Source organism: Coenobita brevimanus, chromosome 54 (assembly GCF_032717465.1).
Source record: "Coenobita brevimanus isolate Jiangsu-jjx chromosome 54, ASM3271746v2, whole genome shotgun sequence".
Classification (NCBI taxonomy): domain Eukaryota; kingdom Metazoa; phylum Arthropoda; class Malacostraca; order Decapoda; family Coenobitidae; genus Coenobita; species Coenobita brevimanus.
Window position 1 is genome coordinate 37,278,683 of NC_137007.1, and position 22,530 is coordinate 37,301,212.

The window sequence follows — 22,530 nt, forward strand, 5'->3', positions numbered from 1 at the left end:
TACCACCCTACCACCACCACCACCCTACCACCACCACCACCCTACCACCACCACCACCACCACCACCCTACCACCACCACCACCCTACCACCACCACCACCACCCTACCACCACCACCACCACCACCCTACCACCACCACCACCACCACCCTACCACCACCACCACCACCACCACCACCACCATACCACCACCACCACCACCACCACCCTACCACCACCACCACCACCCTACCACCACCACCACCACCACCACCACCACCCTACCACCACCACCACCACCCTACCACCACCACCCTGCACCCCACCCTACCACCACCACCACCCTGCACCCCACCCTACCACCACCACCACCCTGCACCCCACCCTACCACCCTCACCACCACCACCACCCACACCACCACCACCACCCACACCACCACCACCACCACCACCACCACCCTCACCACCACCACCACCACCCTCACCACCACCACCACCAACCTCACCACCACCACCACCACCCTCACCACCACCACCACCACCCTCACCACCACCCTCACCACCACCACCACCACCACCACCACCACCACCACCACCACCCTCACCACCACCCTCACCACCACCACCACCACCACCACCCTCACCACCACCACCACCACCCTCACCACCACCACCACCACCCGCACCACCATCACCACCACCCTCACCACCACCCTCACCACCACCACCACCACCACCCTCACCACCACCACCCTCACCACCACCACCCTCACCACCACCACCACCACCCTCACCACCACCACCACCACCCTCACCACCACCACCACCACCCTCACCACCACCACCCTCACCACCACCACCCTCCACCACCACCCCCACCACCACCACCACCACCACCACCCTCACCACCACCACCACCCTCACCACCCTCACCACCACCACCACCCTCACCACCACCACCCTGCACCCCACCACCCTGCACCCCACGCTACCACCACCCTGCTGCCTTGTCTTTCCTGCCTTACCCTTCGCCCTACAATGCCTTGTTCCTTGCCCTCTACTCTGCACTGCCGTTCATCCTTGCTCTGCCATGTCCTGCACCCTTGCAATGTCCTACCACATCTTCCCTTCTCCGTAATTCCTGTCACCCCTGTTCTTCCAACCCTGTCCTATCCTGCCATGTCTAGCTGGCCCTACACCCTTGCAATACACTGTCATGCCCTCCCCTGCCAACCTTTCCATGCCATCACTTACTTGCCCTGTATCCTTGCATTGTCTTCCCCAGCTCCATCTTGCTGTTTCTGCCATACCATCTGTCACATATCCTCCCCTCCACCCTTGCTATGCCCTGCCATTAATGCCATGTCCTGCCATTTCTATCCTTCCATCACTGTCCTGTCCTCCCCTGCCATGTCCTGCTGTTCTTGTCCTGCCACACTCACCTTTGCTGTTGTGCTTTCCTTCTTCTGCACTGTAACTGTCCTTGCTGTCTTTATATATATTAACAATGTGCTTCTCCATGTACAGCACAAAGTGATTTGTTCATCTTACTATGTGTACAGAATGTGGACTTTGAAAAAATATCAAAGAGAATAGTACCAAGACATATATGAATAGTACGAAGTGATCTCTACTTCGTACTATTCATATATGTCTTGGTATTATTCTCTTTGATATTTTTTCAAAGTCCACATTTAAATATATAAGTAAAAGAAATATATATATAGAAAAAAGGTATATAGTAAAGACATTGTGATAAGACATGTGTTTTATTTCCACAGTATATATACACAAGAGTGGTGAGTACAAAAAATAAACTATCTCGATAAATGGGCCAGAGAAATACGGACTGGTAACCCAAGCTGTGAGGGTTGCCAGTCCATATTTTCTTGGCCCATTTATCGAGATAGGTTCGGCGCCCTTCCCCAAGATGCTTCCAAGAGCGTACCCTGCTCATCACTTTGCTGTATACCATGTCTTGTATCGCTCTCCAGAGCTATACAAGTAAACATGGCATACAACAAAGGATGAGAAGGGCTTTCTTAACATGCACTGCTAAACACACTGTGCAACCATGCAACCTGTGTTTGCATTAATGCATGTTAAAGATCAATACAAAATAATTTCACACCAAAAAATCACACCTTACTCATGTCAAAGGACTGAGTAGTGCCAATTAACCCCTTCAATACGAGGACATTTTATTCCTGCTGACTCAAGATTTTATTCAGCTTAAGGGGACGACATACTAGAGAGGTTGAGGAGGGCATGTGTGGGTAAAGCACGGCAAGGATGCTGGGGTGGGTATAACATGGGTACACAAGGTAGGCCAGGGACAGGAATAGGTAGGGGTACAAGATATCCTTCTTAAGCTTAATAAAATAGGCAGCAGCAACATTTAACCACAATAAAATAATCTGGGATGTAGCAACAATACTGTGGGAAAAGACATCACAATACTGAAGGGGTTCAAAGATACTAACATGCACTGGTTGTAATGCATGTTTAATATCCATAAACAAAATCACATTTACATTGTACATAAGAATTTTAGACTGCACTAACATGGCCCAATTTTTAATCCTGTACCAGCTGTTTCACATAACTTGAGACATAGAAAGGCAATGCTATGGTTTGAAATCCTTTGCACAGTTTCTGTGACTAGAATCATGTTTTAAGATTCTACTAGTACAACTTTTAATTAAGGCTGGAAAGATTAAAATTTTAGGCCAAGTTCAAGTTCAGAGTATAACATTAAAAAAATCTTTATAAACACATGGCCATATTACTATAGCAAAGAGAAGGTATAGACAAGCTATCTACTTATAGCCAGCTGCCTTAATCCCACAACAGGTGCCCTCAAGCAAAGCCTCCATTTTGCCCTATCTCCTGCCATTTCACTGCCCTCCCCCCAACTTACACCACTCTCCTTCATATACATCTTTACTCCATCTCTCCACTTCATCCTCAGTCTCTCCCTGCCTCCACCTCAGTCACACTCTCCATCCACTCAAACTTACACCCTCCTCCCTCACAGACCTTGCTAAGTCATTCCTCATCGCTTCTTGGTCTCCACCTCATACAAGTCTCATAGTTTCTCTCTCCATCTTCCCAACTTACATCCCCCATTCATGTACCTCTCCACTCCACGTCTCCACCTCACTCACATATGTTCCTAGTTCGTCTCTCGCTCTCCATCCCCTCTTATTTACACTACCCTCTCTCATGTGCTTCTCCACTCCATCTCATCCTTGGTCTCCCCCTACCTCTCCTCCCCCTTCACCTCACTCTCACTCTCCTAGTTCTCTCACACTCCATCCCTCCATCTCATCCTCAGTCTCCCAATTCTAATTTCTGGAGCAAAGGACAACAGAATGACCTACTTCTGACTTGGCCTATACTAAGATGTGGAATGCTGGCATAACATACTGTATGTACCAATAATAGATCTTAAAAAGCACCCTCACTCCAGTGATAATTATGGCCAAAAGTGATACGGTATATTTTACTAGTTATGATGTAACATTTCTCGCCTTTAAGACTCTGTTCCATTTTAAAAAAATGGAGAAAAAAAAAAAAAAAGGGTTGGCTTATGTTTTTATGAACAGGCTCCTACAGTTTACATCCGTTATTAATTTCTTGATCGTATTATAAACACGCATCTTAACCAAGACGGGCTGAAGTTTAAATTTACCACTCATGGACTGGTGCTAGTAAGCAACTAATTATAACATCAGTATGCTGTTCCTGGCCTACCCAGCCATTTCATTCCCATGCAACTGGTCTTTAAATCCAACATGATAGATGAATACTATAGCAGCAAATTTATAGGCAACATTGCTCCCAGAAGAATTTTAATGAAAAATGTCTTTTAATGCATGGAAGAAGGAACCAGAAGCTACAAAGCATGAAGATGGTTTACTGCAACAAAAAATAAAACACCGAGCCAAATTCAAAATCCGTTAACTTTGAGATGCCTGGAAACATGGTGTTTAAAAGACTACACGGTCAGAGGCAGTAGGAAATGAAGAGGAAAGCAGTTCCATTGTTGACCTCTTCCATACATGAAGGACTGCAAGTAACAGTTAACTCTTGCATTAGAAAGGTGGACAGAAAAGGGACTGTAGTTTGCACTAGATGGGTGCTATGCACTCATCACAGTGGTGGAGGAATGTATGCAGATAGTTCAGAGGAACAGCAACCACTGACGTAGTGATAGAAATGAGAGAGATATGGAACAGTTGTTGTCAGAGCTAATAAAAACTTGCACGCTGCATCACTGTGTGTGACTAAGCAAAATGTCAAGAAGTTTGTTAAATTTTTTGCCTTCACCGGAGCACGGATTTTTTTTTTTTTTTTTTTTACTGCAGTTCTCGGGTTACGTGCTTAGTACTTTTATTAAAAGTCGCAAAAATACTTCACTCATAGGCAAAACAACTGACGTAACACTATAAAAAGTGCGATTAATTTTAATACCTCCAAAATATCGGGCACTCTCTGGCTGTTTTGTCAAAATCAAGCTGTTTTTCATATTACAAGAGTCTTAGAGGTGAAAAAGTGTATTCTACATAACATATTAAAACATATATAAAGCTCAATCGTTTATTGGTATGCAGAAAATATTTTAGGGTCAACATATAAATATAAATGCAATGGATGTGGGATCATGAGGGTTACAATATACTAAAATCTACAGGAATGAAGAAATGACGAAAAATCAAAGGTCTGACTGACTGAATGGCCAAGAGATGCTCCCACATCCACAAAAACATAGTGCAAAATACATGTGTCCTCGTTTAAAGTCACAGGTATGGCCTAAATATATAGTTTGTTCCATACAACCGGTAATGAAAATTTTATCCCCTGCTCAATAAGCTTTATAGGTACACTTCTGAACAGACAACTGGGCCCAAAAATGGAATTGCATTGTTTGATGATTCTTAGTTATGAGGTACGAATTAGTCTCCTTGGTACTGTAACTTTGGTTTTGTATCGCTTATAATGGCTCCATCATGCTTCAGTGTGTTTGACTTGGTCACCTGATGGTAACTCTCCGTGCAACTCTATCTCTGGTAGTCTCCCTGTTCAGTCCCATATCCCTGAGCTCTGACTGACTTCATCCCAGGTCTTTTTTTTTATTTTTTTTTTTTTAGTCTGCCTCTCAACTCTACCCTCAGGATTCACACTTCCCACCCTCCACACCCAGTTGTCATGTTCCATCCTCTCCACATGCTCAAACCATCTCAATATACCCCTTACCATAACACCAATATGTTCAAGTTCCATCCTTCCTCAAGGCTCTTCAATCGCAATCCTAACACCCCCTCCCTCCCCCACAAAGCCTGTTACTCAAGGATGCACTACATGCAAACCTAATCATTATCATATCTGCATGTTTGAGCCTATGAATATCCTCCTCTTCCACTATCCACGTCTCGCCACCATACAGTTTTACTCCTAACACATGCCACATACAAAAATCCCTCAGCACTTGCCACCGAGGGAAAGCCCTCTCAATGTCAGGAGGCAACAGCTCTCTGAACTTCCTCCAACCACTCCTCACTCTAGCCATAGACCTAACACCATTTCCATCTCCATCACATAACATATCCCCAAAATAAAAAAAAATCCACACACACAACACTCACTAGCAAGATCAATTCTTTCATGCCTGACAATCTCTACATACTCCATCCATCCAGGAACCAAACCTCCTCACTGTTCCCTGCACCTCACTGTTGCAGGGTGCTGTCAGCCACAAGGGAACATCGGTTCACTGTGTGGGGTGGCCCTGCAAGATTGCCTGTGGTTGATGGGTCTGCTTGGTCAGACAGACTGAGGTTGATCAACAACTAGTCCTTCAATTCACAATCCCATTAAACAAAACATCCCTTAGTTCCCTCCCTAGGGATAATGGTAGAGTACAGGAGTCTCCTTGGTTATGAGTCATAATAACCAACTTTATATGCACTGGAGTTGCCTTCATGAGTCTCTGGTTACTAGTCATATACCTCCCTATGCTCCCAAAGGATAATAGCAGACTACAGATGAAGGACAATTTCAGCCTGCAGACCATCATGTTCATGCTCAGATCAGCCTGGGGACAAAATTCAGTACCACTTCATGACTAGCATAGAAATGAGCCTGGGGCAAAATAATTCAGCACTGCTTCATGACTACCATATAAGCCTGGGAAAAAAAAAAAAAAAAAAAAAAAAAACAGACTACATAAAACAGTTTTTTCAATAACTTTCCACAGCACTTCTTTGTGACTAGCACAAACGAGGGCACTCTGTATATACAACTACAGTTCTTTCACCTTAACTTGACCAAGATTTATCCTCTTGCAGTTTACTTCATTTAGTTCAGTGGCAAAAGTTAAAACAATGCGTTTATGTCCTTTCCACAGCACTTCGTGATTAGCATCACCAATTTTAATTTTCTGATAGCTAAACACTTATGATTCAAGAATGGCAATTTTAGGCCAAAGATAAATTCTTATCAAAGCACTTCTTCATGACTATCATGGCAATTTTAGGCAAAAGTTACTCTTTCCACAGCACTTCGTGACTAGCATTGAAATTTCAGGCCAAGTTAAAGCAAAAGGAGAGATTAAGTTTTAACACATTACCAATCTTCTTGGAACATAAAGGCATTTTCCATTACACAGCAGGGTTGATCTTGCTGTCTTCATACAATCTTCATCCATCTTGTTAGAAGTCAACTCGCCTCCTGCAAATACATAAACATTAGCTGGTTTGTTTTCATCTGATGGAACTGAACCAATCCCAAAACTGTACCAGTAAACTGTAGCTGCTGAGGCACCATGCACTCAAACCCACTGGACCACCAGGCTGCTAAACACTAGACTACCAGGCATCTCAACCTACTGGACCACCAGGCACCCAAACCCACTGGACCACCAGGCACCTTAACACTAGACTACCAGGTATCTCAACCCACGACCACCAGGCACCCAAACCTACTGGGCCACCAGGAACCTAAACACACTAACGTAATCTAAACACACCTAACATTCAAACACCTCTCAACTGGATCATCTAAAGATCAGAAGTTTAAATTCGGTACATAAAGAACAAGGGACTACAGTATCTTCATAGACCTGCGGTAAAACTGCTGCAGCCAATTTTTAAAGTTTCTCTCGGAAACTCGGAATGTGAAATTGTTTTATTAAAATGCCTCATGCCCACAACTGTGAATGGCTGAAAAATCAGCTGATGCAACAGATGACATGTCAAATCAACTCAAATTTTAAAACTGAGCAACTTTGGATTTCGCAAGTTGCTAAAATGCCTTCTCTTGGCCGAAACTGAAAATCGCCCAATGGTCAGCTGAAGTGTCAGCTGACGCAACAAATGGTATGTTATATAAACAAAATTTCAAGCTAAGCAACTTCAAGAAAATTGCTCAGAACTCTCCAAGGGCAGATATTTAAGTTTTTCTTGAGAGATAGAGAGAGAGAGAGAGACCCCAGGTGTACCAGTTACAGACCTGTCGGCTTCGTCCTAGGCTAAAAGACCTAATATTCGAAAGCACATCTAATTGGACCACCTTAACCCACTAGACCATCAGGCATCTACAGCAAATACAGTAGCAAACACAACTATTTAAATTCCAAACTTCAGCCGAAGGGAGCATCTTAACCCACTAAACAACGACCATGACAACTACGATGAAGACTAACACGATAGCTGAATTTTTAAGGAAGACAAAAACTGTAAGCGCTGTTAATATGCCAAGAGATAATCCATCATACTCCCTGTGTGCTTGAACTACCTATCTATCCATTAAAGTAATATTATTTTAAAGTTTGGTTTACATAAATAAGCAAGAACAGTTTTTAAAAATCTCTCATAAATTCAGCAGTCAAGATCCATTTATTAAAAGATACCTGGACACCGCATTAAAAAGGCAGTCACAAGCATAAGGAAAAGCAGTCAAAGGCAGAAGGAAAAACAGTCACAGGAAGAAGGAAAAAAACAGTCACAAGGATGAAATCAAACTGATGTATATTTCTAATTCTTAAAAACTTCTAAGCACCTTTTCCTCTGTGATTTTTATTTTATTCTTGCTACCACCACACAATTTTACAACTTACAAACGTATGGTTCTGTTGGGATTAATAAAGGCTATATGTTCTTCAAAATGTGTAAGAAAATAGTCTGAAAATATTATTAAAATCTAAACCATCCGAATAATGAAACTAAAGGTACCAGTGGAACTTAAATCACAATATTACACAAAGTTTTACTCTCAGCACTGATGTCCATTTTAAATGCATGGGTCTCCAGCTGATGCAAGGGTCTCCAGATGTCTGGTTTAACCCACTGAATCCTCACTTCTTTTAATTCACTCCTGCCAACCCCACATGATTATATCCAGATTCGGGGATATTTTCTTTAGTGATGGGATAATAATGGCTATATCTCACTTCTAATCAATGTCTCCATAGCTTATTAAAACTAAACGAAAAAGTTAAGACAAACAAAGCATTGCCAGGGATATGGTTGCTGGCACTGCCAATTTAACTGCTACACACCTATTGCAAATAATTCCACTTAGTGAGTTTTTAAAAATTCTGCAAAATTCTTGAAACTTCAGCTTCCTCAGCTACTTAAACACAGGTTTTAGTGCATTTTGACTTTTAGATACCTTTTGAGGCAACATTTGTAACCAACTGCCAATTAGCAAAAGCTAGTACAATGGCAAGATTTATAACTATACAAGATGTATACAGTAGTATGCTCCACTAGGCCCATCCATGGTTATTTCAATTACTGGCATATAAGTGGTTATGCAGTCAGAACACATTTACGGGTACTCACCTTTTTAGTATCCAGCTGAGTTGCTCCCCCATACCAAAGGTGGTGGTGGATGTCTATCACCAGAAACCATCCCATAAGGGGTGGCCTCTTCTGCTATCCAGCTGCCCCTCCTCAAACTGGCCTAAAACACAAATATGCTTCAGAATTCATTAAACCTTGAACTACAGTGACACTGCTACCTCAACAGTAGTTAAATCTTATGCTGAAGGACAGAAGTGAAGGCTATCTCTAGACCACCCATCTTAAGTTTGTTAATATTCTGTACCTATTTCTCAAAAGGACTGTGGACTGCAGAAAGATAAATTTCAGCCTGAAGTCCCTCATTCATGTGCAGATAAGCATGAACCCACAACTTAGTTAAGGGCTTTAGTAAATGTGTTTTTCTCAATGAATAGTCACACCAAAATCTGCCTAGTAACCAATGCATCTATTCCCATACAGTGTAATGCTACTTTCCTATTCAAGTCAAGCTAATGCAAAAAGTAAACTATCTAGATACAAACTTTTCCTTCATCCTGATCTTTTCCACCTAATGACAGGGTGAAGAAAGCAAGGACAGACAAAACAACAGTGGAAGTACTTGAATTTATATCTCAACCTCTTTACCCACCTAAGGGCACAGAAAGAACTAATCAACTCCATTTAGCCTATAATGGCTTCAAAGTGCCTGCACACATCCGCCTTGATCACCTAATGGTGGTTCTTCATGCTGCTTGATCTTTAGCAGCTTCTCTATTCAGTCCCTTCGCCCTGAGGTCATACTAACGTGTTCCAAGGTCTTTTTCAGTCTCCCTCTCAACTCTACCCTAATGTTCACACCTCTCACCCTCTGCACCCAAATCTTTCACCCTCTCCACGTGCCAAAACCATCTCAATCTAACCCTTCTCATTACAACACATACTGAATTTCCCATCCTTCCTCCCAGACCAACTCAATCTACCCATTCCTCTCAATATTATCCTCAATGTTCACAGCTCTCACCCACTTCATCCAGCTGTCATCCATCATCCTCTCCACATGCCCAGTGAAATGGACCATATTAAATTTTCAATGACTGCCTTCACCCACAATGGATAAAACTGTTAGGTCTCGGTTTCAATTACAATCATTCTGATATTTCTTGCATAGTTTACTATACATTGTTAACTTATTCTAATATCAGTATCTAAATGAAATAAGATTAATTATGCTATTCAAAGAAGTGCTACCAAGGTAATGGAAATCTGGCACTGTGCTATATTAAACTGCAAAAGAACACAAACCAATACCAATTTAATGCTAAAAACTGAACCTCCATCCCATTTCAATTTCTAGACAGAAAAATTCTATAAAACTCTTACTTCTTAGCTTCACCTTATGAAACTGGCCCACTCCCAGAACTTTAGAACAGGTACTTCACACAAAATATCAACGTTATGGTTCACTCTCATCTTAAATGTCAGGACCAACTCACCTAGCGCCGGGCTCTTACGCTCCTCATGGGGCAATGTAGGACTGGATGATGGATAGATATAGTTATGGAGGTAGTCTCCTTGGTTACTATTAGTGTCTTCACTGGATAACTAACACTTCCACATCAATACTGTGTGGCTGATTGAAATTCAGTTATCTAGCTATCTTATATGCCTATTGCCAGACACCTTAATCCAGTAAGGTGTGGCCACAAACAAATCTCATCCACATTGCCCAGTCCTCTGCCATTTGGCTGTCCTCCCTCCAACTCATCTCCCCTCTATCCAGTTCAACCCTCCAATTCCCATATCTATCTACACCATCCCTCCAACTCTCACACACCCTTCTCCCATCTCCACTCCATCCCTCCAACTCACATCCACTCCCTCTCACATCTCTCCACTCCATCCCTCCAACTCAAACCCCCTCTTCCATACCTCTCTCCACTCCATCCCTCCATCTCATCCTTGTTATAATGTAGGAATGAGCGTCCTTAGTCAATTCAACCTTGCATGATTACCTAACTTACACTAACAGACACAGGAGAGACAGGTGAGAAAAAGAAAAAGACAAAGAAAAAAAGAAAAAGACAGACAGACAGGAAGGCAGTACTATACTTATCGGGACAGACTTCTACCACTCAACTCCAGGTAGTCAAGGCCCCTCTGCTACTTGAGTTCTCCAGGAAGTCATCCATCGCTCCCCTTCAACCAGAATCAGGGTGCCCCCTCTCTGAGGCCAGGTTATCTTGATTACAGTACTTCATTCACACCCACAAGAACTCAAGTCACCATAGGAACAACCCTGCAATGACAAAATATAGTACAAATTATTTACATGTAAGCAATTATACAGTAGATAACACTATAAAGTAAACCCTCGATGTAACGAACCAACTGAGGGGAGGGGTGGGTCATTATATCCTAAAGTTCGCTATATCCGATGGTCATTACTAACCGAGGGATTACAGACCCAAGGTCGCTATATATGTGAAGTCGTTCGGTCCTATGTGTGCAACCACAACCTACTTTATGAAGCTTCACGTAGAGAATTCAATGGTTTATGAAGTTTTATAGTACTGTACATGTACAGTAAATACCATCCTGTATGAATTTGTACATATAAATACAATGTCTATAATGTAATGCTGTACTGTTACAGTACACTTAGCATACCATGGAGTGCCAGGAAGTGCCAAGAAGTGATGCTGTAGTCACCACAGGAATAGGAGGGAGGCAGAGGAGAATATTTGAAGAGATTAGATGCTGCCATCACACAGTACACCTGTACACCAGAGCACACGACACTGTACACCGGAAATTTTTGTACTGTATCAGTAGCGCACTAAACTTAATTTTACACTTAATACAAACTGAACACTTCAGAACAATATTTACACTTCAGTACAGTACTATATACACCATACATACACTTACATGAAATTCATCATAAGATTCTGCGAAAATCATTTCTGGTGGCTCTGGTGTCACTTGTGACAGGAAGGAATGTGTGCTGGTGCCAGAAACCAAACTGGGGAGGCTCACAGAGGATGTCGACGACAGACACTCAAGGTCTCTGATATAGTACGATTCTTATATCCTGGAGGTGAGGTGACAGGCTTAAGTCTGATATTTTCTGCTGGACTTGTCTGGCTTGGTTTCTCCTCATAAGGTCCAGCCTAATCAGTCTGAGGAGTTCGTAATTCTCCTCCAGAAAGCCACCAATGTCCTCTGCGACGGCCAAGAGTGTGTCTGCTGCATCGATGGCAGAAGAGCGGGATGGCTCATGTGGCCTCTCCTCCTCCTCCTCTGCAGGTGGTGTAGGTGTGGTCAGTTCCTGCACTATTTCCTCCTCCGTCTGGTGGTAGTATCCTGGCAGACCACCATCTTCATCCAGCCACTCTTCCATCTCTTCTGCTGGGATGGAGCCTTGGCCAGCTGCAGCCAACATTTCGGCTGCCTTTGGTGGCTCACACCCCTCGAAATCAGGCTTCTGGACTGGAGTCTTGGGGGTTTTCAGAAAGTTACACCATGCATTGCAGAGAGTAGTCACTGCCACTTTCCCTCCAAGCCTCTGCCCAGTTCATAATTGCATCAGTGATATTATACTTCTTAAAACTGTCATGGATCTTCTTTCCCCTGGTGTCCACATAGGCTACCCCTCCTCCATCCCATCCTCTTTCATGACTATGCACTGGTCCGGGTAAATATGCCGATAATGCCTTTTTGCACTTTCTATAACCCCCTGGTCTATGGGCTGAAGTAGGGCAGTACTGTTGGGAGGTAAAAATATTGCCCTTATTTTCCCATCCTTTGAACAGAGTTTTGCAGTGGAAGAATGGGCTGGGGTGTTGTCTAGGAGCAGCACAGCCTTGACATCCTCCTTACTGATGCCAAACAAGGCCTGGTGCTGCAGAAAGGAGGGGACAAAACTGTTATGGAACCAGTTCATGATTATCTCTTGGGTACACTAGGCAGAAGGGTTGCTGTGGTACTTGGTAGGAAGCTTCTCCATAATGTCTTTCAGAGTCCTTGGCTTCCTACTTTTGCCCACAACGACTGGTTTCAGGTGGTGGGACCCGTCGGCATTTGCACATGCCAACACCAACATGCGGTCCTTCGCACTCTTCCTCCCCGGAGTGCTGCTGATTGTCTTGGAGGCCTGTGTATTTTGGGGGAGTGACTTCCAAAAAAGGCCAGTTTTGTCAGCGTTATAGGTTTGGACGTCATGGAGGCCTTCCTCCTCCTCCAGCTGATGAAAGTGGTTTATGAAGGGGTCCACTGTGTCAGCATCGGGGCTGAGAAGGTCACTAGTTATGGCCTTATTTTCGATGCCGTGAAGCCGCCTAAAGCGCCACAGCCAGCCTTCCCTGCACTTGAAACTGTCATGGCCAAAGTGACCAACAAGCCTCTGTGTTGCATGCTTAATGGCAACGTCATAAACTTGAACACCCTGTGCCCTCTCTTGCATGTACCACTTGTCTTGTACACTGTCTCGTCAAGATTTTCCATGGGAAGTCGACGCTTACAGTACAATTCCTTCCCCTTCTTGCCGGCCTCCACTTTCTCCTTCCCCTTGATGAGGTCAAGGACAGTCGTTCTCTTGAGGTTGTACTTATTCCGCAGTTGACTTCGTGTAGCCCCTTCCTCAAACTCCTCAAAATTTGAAATTTCAGTCAGGGAGAAAATCTTCCTCTTCCCCTTGCCCGAGGAAACAGAGCTCGTTGATTTAGACGCCATTCTTGCCACTGGTCAGAAATGTTGGAAGGTCACATGTGGTACAAGAGGTTACGCACGCGAGAGAAGTGAGGCGGGAGAGAACCAAACGAAATGAGTACAACACACACTGAGAAAGACTCGGCACAGAAAGGGTTGAGGGACGCGGGCTAGCTAGCCTATGTGACTCGTCGCATGGGATCTCCCTCAATGGTGAGTCATGGGAGCTGGGTGCATGCGAACTTCCACCGCATACACCAACCAAAGATTGCTATATCTGGCGGAAGTTTGCTCAGGGAATTTTGGGTGGCGAACTTCTGCCACATACACTGACCCGACAGAAGTTCGCTCTGGAAATGTGTTCGTTATATCAAGGGTTTACTGTATCTTCAACTTTTCCTAAATTTTACTTTTTGCTTTATGAAGTCTATTTCACAAAGTTCAGTAGCAAAACAAGATAATGCTATGGCAAGTTATCCTTTCCACAGCACTTCATGACTTGCAACATTCTATGTGTTCATCTAGTGTTACACTCAAAGGTGCCGAGAGAAAAAAAAATTAACAGGCTTTGGTTATATCTGTTCTGAAGATGGGGAGCTGTCAATTTTAGACCAAAATAATTTGAAAAGTATAGTATTAGATTACAGTATTATATTCTAGTGTTAATATACCCTTTAAACTCCATTTCAAGATGGCATTTTAAGGCAAGTTCAAGGGTATGGCGGCTTGGTTTGAAAGAAAGTCTTAAAAAGTCATTCTACCTTATCTTGGCCTAAATTTTTCTTCTGTAGTTTATGTTGCTCAATGGGAGAAAGAATGACTACAGCTCTATAGCCTATCCAGAGCACTTCATGACTAACAGCAGATTTAATTTCCTGTTCCACCTCGGCAATGATGGAGCAGTTTTAGGCCAAGTTTCGGTAAAACAGGTGTAATGCCATTTTTAGTTAAGGAATGAGTCTCTAGGTTTGCCTATTAGTCAAAACTGCCTCCCAATCTCATTGCACGTGGCCAACAACTAAATTAAAATGGGTTACGAATCTTTATGAAAAGCCTTGGTCAGAAGTAAGGAATGAGTCTCCTTGGTTACTAGCCAAAATTAGCATCTGACCACCTGGCCATAAAGTAAATGAAATGGGGTTATGGATCTTTATATAGTTGTTGCATGGAATTTCACCCTTAGTTAGGGAATGAATCTCCTTGGTTACTAGCCAAAATTACCATTTCAGTCTGCCTACACCAGACCATCAAGTAACAAAAAGGGCTTGGGATCTGTCAAGCGAAACTTGCTATACCAAATGATTTTTAGAATTCAGCTGTGAAATTTAATATACTGTGTAACCCATCCAGAGAAGTCATGCGAAAGTAGCAGGGGCGTAGTAGTAATAATAATAATAATAAACTACGAAGGTTTTGGTATACTCACCATATTAGTACCGGTATCCAGTTCAATGTCCCCTCCGAAGTGATGGTTGTGCTTGTACTACAAGTGGTAGTTGTGGTCGCTCTACAGCTGAATACTTTGATGCCAGAATGGGTGCACAATACTTCGCCTCCGTGTCATTCTCTTCTTCACTATCTGCCTGCCCTCTCCCCAACCCAAGCCCCTGAAAGACAATCCTTTTAAGCAATCACACTAAAGACTTCATATAAAACAACCATAATATATCCTTTAACAAATCGAATGCAAAATTACACACACACACACACACACACACACACCTCACCCAAAGTCCACACACAGCTATTATCCTAATTATATTCCAATTCTCTGGGTAAGCTTTACAAATACTCAGACGTATTAACAATACAAATTAAAAGCAATATCATCTTCATAAGGCAATTAATGGGAAGAAAAGGGGAAAAATATCTTACCAAGATCGTAAGAGCCTTCACGACCCAATAGCTGAAGCCAGACTGACCAAGCCGGCAAATTCCACGAACCCCCATATTCTATCCTTCCCTTGTTCCCTCCCCTTCCCCCCCCCCACCACTTTCTCTCTCTCTCTCTCTCTCTCTCCACAATCTATCTTTCCTCTCTCTCTTTCTCCTTCCTTTTCCTCCTTTCCTTTCACCTCCTTCTCTTTCCACATCTTGTCATTCGTCTTCCTTCCATCTCTTTCTCCTCCCTGAAAAACACGCTTCCTCCATTTCCCCCCTCCTTACCTCCTCTCCCCCTTCACCCCCTCTCTCTTCCTCCCTCCCCTCCACCCCCTCTCGTTCGTCCAATTTCTCTGGCTTTCTGGAACTTTCGATGTTGCAGGCACACACACACACACACACACACACACTCTCTATCAACCAGTGTGGTAAATTCACACACACACACACACACACACTCTATCAACCAGTGTGGTAAATTTACACACACACACACACACACACACACACACACAAAGATGATGATTACACAAATATTAATGGTTGTATGATCTCAAACAGGATTATCACCACCGTAATTATAACCATCAACCAACATAAACATAACAACCACTAACTCCATAACCATCAACCAACATAAACATAACAACCACTACCTCCACTACCATCAGAACCAACTACTACCATTACTACCACCACCACAACTAACTACGACCATTACCTTCACCACAACCAACTACCACCACCACGAACTACCACTATTACCACCACAAACAACTACCACCACCAGTAACAACTACCACCATTACCACCACCACAACCAACTATGAAAATTACCATCCCCACAATCAACTACCATCATTAGCTCCACAACTACCACCAACCCAACCAACTACCTTCATTACCACCAGCATAATCAACTACCACCATTGCCACCACCAGAACCAACTACCACCATTACCAGCACCATCACGACCACCAATTACCACCACCACCATTACCACCAACTACCACAATTATCACTACCACCACTATCTGCCACCAAATTCCCCCCACCACTGGACTACCACAATCAGCACCACTACCACCACAACCCTCACCAACTACCATTACCACCACCACAACCATCACCAACTACCACCATTAGCACCACTTCCCCCCACCACCTACCATTACCACCTTCACCAACAACTACCACAAACCACATTTAGCACCAATACTCTCACCAATTACCCTTATCACCACCACCACCATCATCAACTATTATAACAATTACCCCTACCAACTACCATTATCATCACTACCACCACCACCTACCACCATTACTACCAAATACCACCATTACCACCACCACTACGTACCATTATTACCATCACCAGCATCATCAACATTACCATCACTCACCACCAACATAACCATCACCACCACCACCACCACCAACAACAACCACCATTACCACTCCCAACTACCACCATTATTACCATTACCACCATCAACTACCACCACCAACTACCATTATTACCACTGCCACCATCAACTACCACCATGTTTACATCAAACTATATGCACATTACACACCACACTTCTTGTTTCAAAATTTTTTAAAAAATGGCATCCCAACACCAGGCCTTGGAGTCCCCACCAGACCAGGGGGGATAAATGCCGCCACCATCCCTCCCTCCCCCAGTTGATGACCAAATGATATGCATGGAACCATTGTCTAACTCTGTTCATTTCTGCAACGTATGTCACCTTTCCTCTAATTTTCTCTCTGGTGAACACTGCCTCCTTTTCTCAAAACCTCACCCTCTCTTCCTCACTGAGACTGCTGTCTGAGGCAACTGATGACAAACCCGTCTCAGTATCCTCAAACAGTGAGGTCGCCGGTTTGGCGTGCACGGTGGTCTGAAAAAACCTCACCAAATTGAAACCCGCCAAACTGAAGGCAAACTTCTTGTGGGAAAAATTTATAGGAGTCTTTGGTTACTCCAAAATAAAACTTTTTGAGCCATTTTTGTACTTTTAACCCATTATTTTTCAACAGTTCATTCATTCATCATCTAATCCTGTGTTGCCCCATGAGAAGTGTAGGAGCCCGGGGCTAGGCAAGTTGGTCCTGACATTTAAGATGAGTGACCAGCCTCACTCATCCCTGGGTGGCATTACGTGTGGAATAAACCCCAACCATCCCTTGGATGTAAACCTGGACAAGCTCAACCCAATTGGGGTGGCTGAATTACCCACTAAACCACCAGGCACCATAATCTGGTTATGGTTACCACCCACCATTGTAAAAGGTTCCCCCGCCTCTCTCCTAAGGGCCTCCGTCCTAAGAGCCTCTCTAGCAAACCCGTCAAAGTCGAATCCCGGGTCATCAATGCCGACATTGTCTGCTGCGTCATCACCTGGTGCCGCTGCAGGGACCAATAACAAAGATGGCCACCAAAATGGCTGCCAATCTGGATGTGCATGAGATTTGGAGACAAAACTAATACTCTGTACTGTCAAGATGTGAAAACAATAACCTACTGTATGAGTTTTTGATAAAAAGAAAAAGTATGAGAAAAATGCAAACTCAACATAACTAAACATCAATAGGGGAGGCTGTTGCAAAGGCAACCTCCCCAATCAGAACCAGAACCAGGACCAAATCAGCTGTCAATGTGCAGGCTGTCTTGTCAAACTGGTGGATGTGGTAAGATTCTAACCTGTCGCCAAACTGGAATCCGCCAAACTTATTTACGCCAAACTGGTGGCTGCACTGTACTTTCTATCTGAATCCCGTAAGGATTGGCCACAAATTGCCTCCATGTTGCCCTGTCCCCCGCAATTTCACTGCCCTGCTCCCAGCTCACATCCCCCTCTCTCATATACAGGTACCTCTCCACCCCATCTCTCTATCTCATCCTTGGCCTCCCTCTCCCTCCACCTCACTCACATACACCCTCCTCGTCAGTCTCTTGCTCTCCATCCTCTCCATTTTTTTTTTTTTTTTTTTTTTTTTTGTTACCAACTCTGGACATAGGTATATGGCCAAACCACCTCAATGTATTTCTTCTAACACTTTCTATCACATCCACATCCACACCACAACGCTCCTCCATTTCTTCATTTGTCAATCTGTCTCTCCATGTAACTCCACATGCTCCTCTCAAGTAACTCAATTCCACTGCTCTCACTCTTGACTTGTGTCCCTCCAACAAGGTCCAAGCTTCATTTCCATATGTTTGATATGGTATCACAATACTGTCATGCAGCAACTTCTTTTTACTTCCATGCTCATTTTCCTCGTTTCTTATCACTACTTTCAAAAACCAGCAACCTTTCTTCCTTACTGTACCCTGTCAAGCACTTCACCCTCTAAACTGTACTTTCTCTATATTCATTTCAAAGCCAAAGGTGGGTGTTGTATACAGAACAATATATCTTACTCTCATGTTCCTGAACTTGAATCCTCTGATTTCTCTACACTCTAACTTCAGCTGTCATTTCATTCTCTGACTAAATATATCTGTACAGTGTACATATCCTCTAATTCTATGGACAAAGAAAAATTCTTTGTTATTTCTAAAATGGAACACATTCTATTGATGTCTCTTGTCTCTGAAATATCTATTCCAGATTATTTCAATGTTTACCATCTCCTGCTCTCCTCTGCATTCGCTGACCCACCTGATGAACAAGCCCACATCTTTTCTATCCTTAAGAAATGTACCGTATCCAGATGTAGTATAAAAATCCACAGAGCCATGGATTTTATATTCATATCTTTTTTCTCATGATTTTGAAAATTGCCAGCAGTTAAAACTAGTTTATCATGTTTCGGTAATTTTAGTTAAAAAAAACAACAAAAAAAAAAAAACATTACTATTCAGTTTTCTTTATTTTCCCTTTACCATACCTCATCATGTGATTCTCTGAGTATTTTCTGACTGCAATTTAAAGTTTCAATATTTTTTATTTCTTTTACCAGTGATAAAAGCATTAAAAAAAAGGGTGTTTGTTTACAATCACTAACAGCACCAATGACAAACAGATGCCATCTTGTGGTGAGCGAAGACAGACGGATGCCGAATGCCATTTTTGAATGAAATTGCATTCATCAGACTGTACTTATCCAAACCTAACCTAAATTTCTGTAAATTAACCCAACCCTACTTATCCCAGCCTAGCCTGACCTAACCTAACCTATATTATGCAAACCTAACCAAGCTAATCCTACCCTACCCTATCCTTTAAGTAATCATATTTACCTTGTTTCTTGATGGATCCTCTTCATATTCGAAATGCACTTCTGTACAACTTTACAAAGCCGCTGCATCAATTCAAAGGTACCAGTAAGTCAATTTTTTTTTTTTAATTTTTGAGGTGGTCCTTATTTTTTTGTGGTCTTTCTTTTTTATTTTTTAGATGATCCTATGTCTCCTTAAGGATTACAGATTTCCTAAATTAATATATATGCCAGTACATTATACTGGTATTAATATATATACATGAGTACTGCCCATCAAACCAAGAATAATATTTATCTGCAGCGGCAGCATCCTTCATATTGTAGGCTTGAGGGTATTTAATCTCCTGTCAAACTGCAGTGAATTTTTGTCTTACTAAAGCCAATTCATTATGTTACATTTTTTTATTTCTTTATCCTTACTGACAATTCCATCGTACAGGCTTATGGGATACGAAACAGAGCTCTATGTACTGAAGAATCTTCAACACTCAAATCAGTCTTGTCATAAATCATACATATCACTTTTTTCTTGTTTTTATGTATAGGATACAAGTGGGTTGGCGGAAGGCTACTGTCCCACCCCGTGAAACAACCAACTCAGAGCCACCCCCTTCGGGATTATGGCGTCTCGCTATAGATAGATAGTATAGGATACTAGTTAGAAAACAGGTCAAGGCATATACAGCATCACAGGTTTACATACTGTACTTGGTCCTGGCTTGGACTCGGGAAGGAGCAGTGTTGCTGTAGCACCAGAATGTAGCAATTCTTCCTCGGTGACACAAGTTCCCCTTAATATGAAACAAACATTCACTGGCTGATTCCACACTAGCCTATCTGCACGTTTGCATACCTTTCTGCGTTATACCTTTTCCCTTGGGAATCGTAAGAACTTCAAATGATCAGTTTTTCGATTCCTAGCTGGAGCTACCTTCTTCTTCTTCTTCTTCTTGGGGTAACTGCGGGGAGGTTCACCTTTCAACCCGTCAGTATCGCCTAGATACCGGCATTCCAAGAGGAAGTAAAGGTAAAAGGAAAAATTTAGACTAGTTTATCAAAATTTAGTAGGAGATAGTTGGAGACTAGTCATAAGAAAAGCTTAAGAGTACAATAAACGCACAACCCATCAGATTGTTTACTTGTGTGACGTCACGTATGCGGTGCATTTGGGAAAACAAGTGTCGGTGATTAACACTCATTACAATGACTTTTCATCATTATATAATTGCCATCTCCAGAATAACTTTTTCTTTTTGTCGCAACTAGAAGTGATATCACAACTTCTTTCATCCAAAACAACTTCGTAATGCAGTAGAATACATTATCAAGGATAGCATGGCACTGCATTTCTTCAAGAGTTTATACTTCCAATTTTGAAAGAAAACGTTTCATTATCAAAGAAAACTTGTTTGTATTGTATTCATTTTATGAGTAACTATAGAGAAAGCAACACAAAGTAATTGAAGCGCTAATATTGTAGATTTCTCTGCATGAATAATATCGAGGGTATTCCCAAGTTTCCCAACAAATGAGTAGTCTTGAGTGTCATCAGTTATAGGTTACTGGTGAGCGTGTGTCAAGAGAGGTGGATGTGCAGTTTTAATAGCTATGAATCTATGGTGACGGTTGGGTGCTGGTTGATGGCGTTCTTGGTGTTGTAGAATCATTTTACAGCACTAGAATGTTGACCTGATTAAGTCTGTTAAAATGTAGATTGGTCTGTCAAATCTCCAAGGCGTTTGGAGTGTGCTTATTCACTTGATTTATATAATCTTCCTCCCTCTCGTCATCATCACTACCCTCCTCCTCCTCCTCCCCATCATCATCATCGTTACCATCATTACCCTTCTCCTTCTCTTCCTCATCGTCATCAGCATCATGTGAGGGCATATAATAAGAACAAGTTCGGCTCTTTTTTTTTCAGTGTTTATTTCATGTAAATATGACACAAAAATCGTATTAACAGTAGAAACATACAAAAATATATCTGGTCTGGGAAGTTCCATTGGCAATAAATTTCGTAGGAAAATAATCATGATAGGAGGAAAAAATACAAGACCGCAGGAAAAAATTCTTCATCACCACCACCACCATTATTGTCATCGTGACCCATTATTTTCCACTGTAAGATGATCCGAGATAAAAATTGTCCTCGGGAAACAAAATACAAAATAGCCTGCCTGGTTTCCGCGAATTTTAACCACAATTTCCCTTTAGGCCTACCAACTGGGCCACTTTGATGTTCAGAAGACGCTCGCGTGAAAAATATATCAAATATCATAAAAATGGCATTTACGGAGGGACGTACAATCGCCTCCACTTCAACGTACTACAGGAGGTGGTGTTTTGGAGGTCTTACATGAACCAGTGAATTTCATTAGGTTATGTCTTACACCTACTGTGGTCTGAAGAATATACCTTGTTTGTTCAAACACAGTAAAGTGAGATATAATACATCAGTGTCACAAATGTCCTCAGATTCGCCACCTCCTGTAGTACATAGAAGTGGAGACGGTTGTAATAAAATTTAAGGAGGCTTTTTCACAGTCTTTCTACTTCAGATATTTTACATGTATATCAATAAATGGCTTCATCACATATTTCCCTAGCTATTCATTTCCTCCTGAATCGGATGCCCCGTCCATGGCAAAAAGTGAGTTACCTTGCCTTGATAATAAAAGAAGAAGGAAAAAAAAACTAGATTAGACAGGCTGGTTCCCCCGACCCTACTTCAAATCCCGAGTTCATCCGTGCTCTGATCTTCAGCTGGCGTCTCGTTCACTCCTTGGGGCACTCACTGGTGTAATGGCTTACTAGGGCAGGCATCAGGCACCAGCAGCCAACCCGAGACAGTCTGTAATTGAATTCTGTTAGTGTTCGCTTTGTGCATCAGTAATAGTAATAAAAAATAATAATAATAAT

General features: G+C 42.6%; 1 protein-coding gene across 1 annotated transcript in view; it reads right to left on the minus strand.

Moving 5' to 3' along the window:
- Window positions 1-13,700: 13,700 nt before the first annotated feature.
- LOC145400978 (adhesion molecule nephrin-like) overlaps window positions 13,701-22,530 on the minus strand; it is a 108,694-nt gene continuing 99,864 nt past the window's right edge. The window contains exons 15-17 of the mRNA XM_080273338.1: window positions 17,661-17,788; window positions 17,228-17,279; window positions 13,701-13,843 (exon numbers count right to left, since the gene is read on the minus strand). Of these exons, the coding sequence (XP_080129464.1) occupies window positions 13,701-13,843; window positions 17,228-17,279; window positions 17,661-17,788 (323 nt within the window). The remainder of the gene's footprint in view (window positions 13,844-17,227; window positions 17,280-17,660; window positions 17,789-22,530) is intronic.